The 9066-nt window shown below is 40.9% G+C and overlaps 1 protein-coding gene across 1 annotated transcript; it reads right to left on the reverse strand.

The window, feature by feature from the left end:
• Positions 1–694: 694 nt before the first annotated feature.
• LOC122048266 lies at positions 695–1813 on the reverse strand. The gene has a single exon (XM_042609858.1). It carries the CDS (start codon positions 1811–1813, stop codon positions 695–697), a length of 1119 nt encoding a protein of 372 aa, XP_042465792.1.
• Between the last annotated feature and the right edge of the window lie 7253 nt (positions 1814–9066).

Consider the following 9066-nt stretch of genomic DNA (forward strand, 5'->3'; position numbering starts at 1 on the left):
AAGCTCCAGTTATCCCATGCTGTGCAGTATCTGGCTGCTCTGAAGTTGCTGGAAAATTCTGGAAATTCTGTGAACTCGAAGCTGCAATTGGTCTGGAAAAATTTTGCTGCGCTTCTACCGGACAATTCTGTTTTGGATCTGAAATTTGTTTACCACTTCGCAGAGTTAATGCACTCACATTTCCCTTAGGATTTGGAGTGGGTTGTGAAGGTAATTGTCCAGATCCTTGATTTTGCATTTGATTGATGTTGCTAGCAAGTTGCCCAATCTGTCTTTCAATGTTTTGCAGCGTTGTATCAGTTCTTTGCTGGTGTTGCATCATTTGCTGCATCAAATCTTCAATTTTCGAGTTGCTAAATTTGTGCTGAGGTTGCATTGATCTAGGACTTGTAGAAGATGGAAGTGCAAGATGAGATTGGTGCTGATTTGCATTACTTGGCTGCTGGAAATTCTGCACAGGTTGCTGAATTTGCTGAAAATGATTCTGTTGATTCTGTAAATTATGAAAATGTGGTTGAATTGCAACATTTGAATGCTGGAAATTCTGGAATGGTTGAAATGGCTGATTTTGGTTAACATTTTGCTGAAATTGAGGCTGCTGGAAGTGCTGATTTTGCTGAGAATGAACTGCTGGATGGTTCTGGAAATAATGTTGATTCTACTGATGCTAAAATGATGGCTGACCAATCTGATTTTATGTTGGCTGCTGATAAAATGTGTTCCCATACCTCAAATTAGAATGATCCCTCCATCCCGGATTATAAGTTGAAGAGTTAGGATCATACTTGTGTTGCTGAAATTGAGGTCTTGAAATGGCTGCAACAGATTCATCTTGATATAAATTAGGACAATGATCCGAAGAATGATCTTGGCTTGAACAAATTCCACACAACTTCATCATTGATAAAGGAAAATTTGAAACATGACTTGAATTTTGCAACGCCATTTGCTTCACTAGAGAGGTCAATTCTTGCAAATTATTTCTGATTTCTTGTTGCTCATTCGAAACCAAATGAGTTTCATTAACCACTCTAGTCCCAAGAGCTCTACTCCCAAATTGCTGTGAATTTTCTGCCATATTTGAAATTAACTCTCTTGCTTGATTTGGAGTCTTATTCACCAAGGCTCCTCCAGCTGCTGCATCTATCATGCTCCTATCCATAGGAAGTAGACCCTCATAGAAATATTGAACAAGAAGCTGATCACTAATCTGATGTTGTGGACAACTCGAACACAGCTTCTTGAATCTCTCCCAATAATCATAAAGAGTCTCTCCCACTACTTGCTGAATACCACAAATGCTCTTCCTGATAGTTGCAGTCCTAGAAGCTGGGAAAAATTTCTCCAAAAATGCTTTCTTCATATCAATCCAACTAGTAATGTATCCAGCTGGAAGGCAATATAACCAGTCCTTTGCTGCTCCTGTCAAAGAGAATGGAAAGGCCCTCAACTTAATGGCTTCTTCTGAAATCCCCTGTGGTTTCATGGTAGAACAAACCACATGGAATTCATGTAGATGGCGGTTGGGATCCTCTCCTGATAACCCTTGAAATTTGGGAAGCAGATGAATAAGTCCTGATCTAAGTTCAAAATGTCCTGCCAAGTCTGGATAAGTAATACATGAGTACTTATAAGCCACATCTGGTGCTGCAAGTTCTTTCATAGTTCTATCCCCTTCTATTATCTGATTATCCATCTCTGAAATTCTGCTCTCACAAGTTGCTGCTGACCTAGCTTGTCTCCTTAAAGCCCAAAAGGTTCTCTCAATCTCCAGGTCAAGTTCAAGCAATGTTGCAAAGGAAGACCTAGTCATGCAAGCCAATAAACAATCAAAATTCAGTAGATATTCAATAAAATCAGAAAAATCAGCAAACTAAAGCTGAGAAAATTATTCACAATCCAAAACAAACAAACAAATCTAGCAAAGTTTAAAGTCTCCCCGGCAACGGCGCTAAAATTTGGAAGCTCTCTAAATAGATGTCACAAATAAACTCCCAAATTAATATTATGATCGAAAACCCACAACTACACAAAGAAATGTTTTAGTATAAGGTCTGAGTCGAATTTCCGAGGATTATGCTAGCACTATGCTTGTCTTGGATTCAGAATTCTATTTTTGGGTTTTCTAATTATGAAACGGGGATTAATAGCAAAATGAAATATTAACTAGAAACAAATTTTTGCAGACACCATATTATTTGCTGTAGGAATCAAATCGGACTTAACAAGAGGTCAACTCTACCATTCAAACTACCATGATTAAATTCACCAGTTTGCAAATATGAAAACGTACAAACTCTAAATCAATTGAAAACAATTAAAGGTCTAATCTAAACAAACAGGAATTAAAAAACACACTCAATCTACTTATCCAACTAACTTCCCTTCTGAAAACCAAAACGCAGCATTGTTATCTGCACATTGCGAAATAGAAAACTATCAAGAGTTTACTCAACACCTAACTGATCACTCTAGAAATTTAATTCTCTATTAAGCTAACTAACTTAACAACTAACAAAGAGCTAAAACAAAAATTGCTAAACACAGATATAAGAACGAAATTGCAGCAGTGACTTTCTGCACAGTAGAACAAAACAAAACAGAACTAAAAGAACAAATTCTTGCAGAAAATGAAACTACAAATAAATCTAAGCTGTGAACTACCAGATTTAGAGACAAAATTTTCAGGAACAAGAAAAACTAAGCTAAGAAACGAACTGGAAAAGATCTAAACATCCCTACACCAAATCTTAAACCAAACTTGTCTTCTCCTTGCCGTCACACAAGGAATCTGCAGAGAACACTCCAACAGAAATCGATCTGGTGTTCTCAAGCTTTAAGAAGACTCAGATTTCCTTGCATTAGCTAACAAAATTTCAGGAAGGTCAGTTTCTGAAATTGTTCTCTGCTGCGTTTTCTGGAAATGGCGTTGCGAGCTGATGAAGATAGCTGGGAAGGTTGAAATGCTGTCGGAAATGGTTCAGAATCACTGGAGGACCACCGCCAATGATCCCGTGAAGGAATGGAAACTCAGACCAGAAGAACGCCGCTTGTCTGATCTGAAAATCGCAGCTCGCCGCTACAGTTCGCTGCACGCCAAATTAACTCGTTGATGAGAACCGATGGTCGGAATCTGATCGTCGGAGGTTGAGGAACTCCATGTCGGTGAGGACAAGCTTGTTTGAAGCTCTTGAAGAAGGGAGGGATCTGCGTCGCGCCGTCGAAAGAGAAACGACACGATGAACAGTAGCGAGCTCACTGTTCACCGTGCCAAAAATTCCCTTTTATACCTAGGGTTTGGTCCAGCTCGGGTTTGACTCGAATCCAAGCTCAATTTGGGGTCAGTTAGGGTTTTGGGCTTCATTTGGTTAAGTGAACCATGCCTCCACTTGAATCATGAACCCATTAGTGCCCTACAAGACCAAATTCACATAATGAGAAATAAATCATGCATAAGATGGAAAAATATCATAAAGCTCATAAAAACCTTGTTTGGGGAAACATGATCAAAATTGGAATTAAACATGTGCAAATATATAAAGAACACCAAATATTAGCCCAAAATTAATGTGTCAATTCATAGCTTATCAGGCGCCCTGAGGGTTCCAGGCACCCTGGGGGATAAAATTTTATCCCCCAACGTTCAGATCTAGTTTTGACTCGATCTGTGAAAAAGTCAACTCCGGGCGCCCCGGAGGGGTCCGGGCGCCCCGGTACATTCCAGGCGCCCCGGTCAGTTCCTGGCGTCCCGAACCCAAAAGTCAACTCCAGTTGACTTATTCGGTCCGGGTCCTCTACTCCGGTTCTGGTCGCCTCGGTCCGGGTCTTCAACTCCGGATCCACTCGCTTGGGTGATCTCATACATCCGGAAAAGGGCTCACCCAAACCCAACTTCCGGTCTTCTTAAGTGGGCTTCCGCTTCGGCTTCTCGTCCCTCGGAATTGCCGCGTGTTTCCTTCTCGTTCGCCAGTGTACTCATCCGCAGTCTTCATCCCTTGGACGCACCGCATGCCGTCCTTCTCAATAGCTGCGTCTCATGCTCCTCGAGTAGTCTTCCGCTCCGACTTTCGTCCCTCGGAGCCACCGCACGCTTCCTTCTCATCCGCCGGTGTACTCTTCCGCAGCGCCTCATCCCTCGAACGCACCGCGTGCCGTCCTTCTCGATAGCTGCATCTTCCACTCGACTACCTGTGCTCCTAAGCTCCTGCACACTTAGACACAAGGTTCGAAACACAAATGACCTAACTTAACTTGTTGATCACACCAAAATAACCTTGGGGTTACAACAATCTCCCCCTTTTTGGTGTGAGCAACCCAAGTTAAGTTAGGGTAAAAAATAGACATAAAATAAACTTAACTAAATTTGCAATTAAGTGCAAAAATAAAACAAGTTAAATTTAAATTTTAGTCTACCTCCCCCTAGACTTATACTTTTCCTTCTCCTCCTTTGATCACATAAAAAATGGGGTTCTAAGAAAAAATATAAGGGTAAAAACTTAGAAAATTTTGAGATCCTTAAAAATTTTACAATAAACAGTCTCTGAAAAAAAATGTAAGTAAAATTTAAGAAAACTTTCTAAGTGAAATTATAAGAAAAAATTCTAACTTAGACAGCTTTTTTTTAAAAAAAACTTAAGCAGAAATTTTCAATTTCAAAATTGCTTTTAGGTAAAAAAATCTCTTCTGAATTTTTTTTTAAGTATAAAGGAGAATATTTCTAAGAGAAAAATACTAAAAAAAATTTCTAAGTAAAAAAAAAATTTGAAAAAAATTTTAAGTCTTTGCAAAAATTATTTTTGAAAAAAATCCTAACTTAAGATTTTTCTAAGTAAAATGTTCTAAGTAAAAATTTCACGTAAAAGTATTTTTCTAAGTATAACCATATTTTGAAAAAATGTTTGAAAAACTTTAAAAGCATTAATTAATTCTAATTTTAATGCTTTAACCGAAAGTTAATTAAACATTTATTTCAATATTTTGGCTTCTAGGTCGTGGCGAAGCACTAGGCCTTCTTGGTTATTGGAGTAACAACCACTTCCTTAGACAAAACCTCATAGAGAAATTCACTGTTTAATTTTCTCACTGAAAGCATTAATTTCGTTTAAAATTTAGACTAAGCAAGATTTAGGAACCCAATATAGGTTCCAGCGTACTGGATTAACTAAATATTTCTTAGGTACATATTTTCTTGAAATATTCCTAATTTGTCCCTGGTGATTTCTATAATACCAATTTAAATTTTTAAATTTTCTAAAATTAGATGAGCATGCATGATTTTTCAAATTATCTACTTGAATTTTCAGATCTTTATTTTCTGATTTCAATTTCTCATTTTCTAATTTTGATTTGTCTAATTCTTCTAAGGGACAAGATTTAGCCAAAATTATTTTTAAGTTTTTAATCTCCTTTTCTAATTTGCAACAGTCTTTTGTTAATAGTTTAACAAACTTAAAGAGTTTATCAGGAGGAAGTGATCGTACCTCACTTACCTTGTCGATCTCGTTGTCCATTTCTCCTCCTGAACTACTGCTTTCTTTCGACGTGGCTCCCCCTTCATTGATGCTCTCGATGATCATTTCGGAAGAGCTTAACTCACAGTCGTCGTCTTGATGACTTGCCATTATAGCAAGTCCGGAGAATGTCTCGACTTCCGACCCTGACGACGTATCATCCCACGTCGCCTTTAGGGCCTTTCGCTTTTGGATAGGCTTCTTACCCTTTTCCTTGTCCTTGTTCTTCAGCTTGGGATAGTTGTCCTTGACGTGCCCTTCTTCGTCACAGTGGTAGCAGTGGATCGTCCTTTTCTTTCTACCCCATGGATGGTTAGTTTTTCTAGAATTGCATAACTTCTTAAATCGCTTTACCATCAATACCATTTCCTCGTCGTCGAGAGAAGACTCCATCTCAGGTTCATCTCTCGATGCTTTGAGGGCGACGTTGTTCTTGGGCTCCTTCATTCCTACACATCTTGACTCATGCACTTCAAATGTTGAAAAGAATTCTTCTAACAAAATCTTTTCTAAATATTTAGAAATGTAAAATGCATGTACTAATGATGCCCATTTGGTATTTCTAGGAAAGGAATTTAAAGCGTACCTTAGCGAATCTCAGTTACTTACCTTTTCTCCGAGATTCGAGAGTCCGGTGATGATCTCCTTGATTCTCGAGTGTAGGTGCGCAACCGTCTCGTCTTCCCCAAGTCGCAGGCTGGTGAGTTGATTGCGAAGTAGATCTCTTCTGGAGAGCTTGGCTTCGGACGTCCCTTCGTGCAGCTAGAGGAACTTCTCCCAAAGTTCTTTTGTCGAGTCGTAGTTCCCGATCCTGTTGACTTCTTGAGGTGGAAGAACACTTAGTAGATGGTATTCTGCTTTGCCATTCGCCACGAAGTCAGCCTGCTCTTTTTTCGTCCAATTGTTTTTCTCCTTACCTTCCGCTGCTGTAAAACCAAATTCCATTGTAAGCATTAATTCAAAATCGGTGGTAAAGAATACCTACATCACCTTTTTCCAAGAGGCGAAATCTCCTTCGAATTTCGGTGGGTGGATGCTTGGTCCGGCCATCTCGTTGCTTCGTTCGACAGTTAGTCTTCCTGAAGCGCCTCGGCTCTGATACCACTTGTAGGACCGTTGCGGCCGACTAGAAGGGGGGGTTGAATAGCCCTGTAAAACAAAAACAAAAACACCCTTCTCGAACTCTTAAACTAACACTTGTAAATTAAAGTAAGGAGAAAGTAAATCAGAAAAACGAGGCAACGGATTTGACTTGGTTACAACCAAGGAGGTTGTTAATCCAAGGAATGTCGCACTAGTATCTCCTTCGGGCGAAGAAACCTCTTACAGCAGTGAAAGCGCAAAATAAAGAAGCTAATCTAAAACTGAAGCGTACAAGCATTGGAAATGAATTGCTCTAGTTGTTGAAAAGCTTCTAGACTAAGGCTATATTTATAGCCTTGGTCGGGGCACCCTGAGGGTTCCAGGCGCCCTAGGGGGATAAAATTTTATCCTCCAATATTCAGATCAAGTTTTGACTCGATTTGTGAAAAATTTAACTCCGGGCGCCCTGGTACGTTCCGGCCGCCTCAGAGGGGTCCGGGCGCCTCGGTACATTTCGGGCGCCCCGGTCAGTTCCGTGCGCCCTGGACCCAAAAGTCAACTCCGGTTGACTTATTCGGTCTGGGTCATCTACTCTGGTTCTGGCCGCCTCAGTCTGGGTCTTCAACCCCGGATCCGCTCGCTTGGGTGATCTCGGACATTCGGAAAAGGGCTCACCCGAACCCAACTTCCGGTCTTCTCGAGTGGGCTTCCGCTCCGACTTCTTGTCCCTCGGAATTGTCGCGTGTTTCCTTCTCGTCCGCCGGCGTACTCATCCGCATTCTTCGTCCCTCGGACGCACCGCGTGCCGTCCTTCTCACTAGCTGCGTCTCTTGCTCCTCGAGTAGTCTTCCGCTCCGGCTTTCGTCCCTCATAACCATCGGACGCTTCCTTTTCGTCCGCCGGTGTACTCTTCCATAGTGCCTCATCCCTCGGACACATCGCGTGCCGTCCTTCTCACTAGTTGCGTCTTCCACTCGACTACCTGTGCTCCTAAGCTCCTGCACACTTAGACACAAGGTTAGAAACACCTAGGACCTAACTTAACTTGTTGATCACACCAAAACAACCTTGGGGTTCCAACACCTACAAGTACTTCAAATGCAGAGGCGATGGGCACAAAGCTACGGAGTGCCCAAAGCTGCGAGAACATGTGACCGGTCGAGTATTTGTGATGTATGCCGAGGAGGCAAAGCCAGAAGCTACGCTTATCACAAGTATCCTAATTGCATGAAATGTTAAGTATGGAATGCTAGGATTAATTGAGTTGATTTGAACTTGATGATTTAAAATTTTGCATGTCTCGAATTTTGCATGACCTAGGATAAAATTTCTGAACAAAAGCTTACGGGCAGGGGTAGGAAAACAAGAATAGGGGGACTATGATGCACTAAACCCGAGATTGTTTGGTAGTCTTTGGAAACTTTAGGACTGTTTAACAAATTTTCAAAAAAAAAAACTAGGGGCTGATTTGTAAATTTTGGAGTTTATGTGCTATTTACATTTTTAAGGGACTAGATTGCAATTTTTAAAAATGTTAGTCTTGATTAGATATGATGGTATTATGGCTGCAGGTATAATATTTATAGAAGGTATAGCTACCTATGCCTTGCTAGACTCTGGAGCTACACACTCATTTATATCCGAGGCCTTTGTGAAGCGACTAGGAATCTTACCAGAAGACATAGAACTGGGATTCAAAGTCACAGTACCTTCTGGTGAGCAGATGTTATCTACTAGGATGGTGAAGGACATGGAACTTAGGATGCAGAAGAATGCGGTTCGACCGAATCTTATTGTGTTGCGGATGCTTGAATTCAACATTATTCTAGGAATGGACTGGTTATCACAGAATGGAGCTTCGATTGATTTTTGGCAGAGGTCAGTGTCTATCAAACCACCCAATGGGGAGTCATTTGTATTTGAGGTAGCCGGGAATAGACCGATGCCGCACATCATTTATTGTATCTGTGCAAGGAAGCTTATGAGAGAAGGCTGCCAAGGGTTTCTAGTTAGTCTTGTTTCAGTGACAGATGATGTCAGGCAGAGGATTGAAAATGTAGAAGTTGTCAAAGACTTTCCTAGTATATTTCCTGAGGATGTTTATGGCATTCCTCCAGAGAGAGGTGGAATTTTCTATTGATCTGATGCCGGATACGGTGCCCATCTCCAAGGCACCGTATTGTTTTGCACCCACGACAATGAAAGAGTTGAAAGATTAGATTCAGGAGTTGCTAGATAAAGGATTCATTCGCTCGAGTTTTTCCCCATGGGGCGCTCTCGTGCTGTTTGTAAAGAAAAAGAATGGGAGCATGAGGCTCTGTATCGATTACTGAGAGTTGAATAGAGTAACAGTGAAAAATAAGTATCCCCTACCAAGAATTAAGGATCTATTTGATCAGTTGCAAAGAGCTTCAATATTCTCAAAGATAGACTTACGATCAGGATGTAACGCCCGCCCTCCCCACCACTCAGT

Source organism: Zingiber officinale, chromosome 2B (assembly GCF_018446385.1).
Source record: "Zingiber officinale cultivar Zhangliang chromosome 2B, Zo_v1.1, whole genome shotgun sequence".
In the NCBI taxonomy this organism is placed as follows: domain Eukaryota; kingdom Viridiplantae; phylum Streptophyta; class Magnoliopsida; order Zingiberales; family Zingiberaceae; genus Zingiber; species Zingiber officinale.

Bases quoted from the DNA above. Each gene is read 5' to 3' on its own strand.
- LOC122048266 (XM_042609858.1), bottom strand. From the start codon at position 1,813: ATGACTAGGTCTTCCTTTGCAACATTGCTTGAACTTGACCTGGAGATT.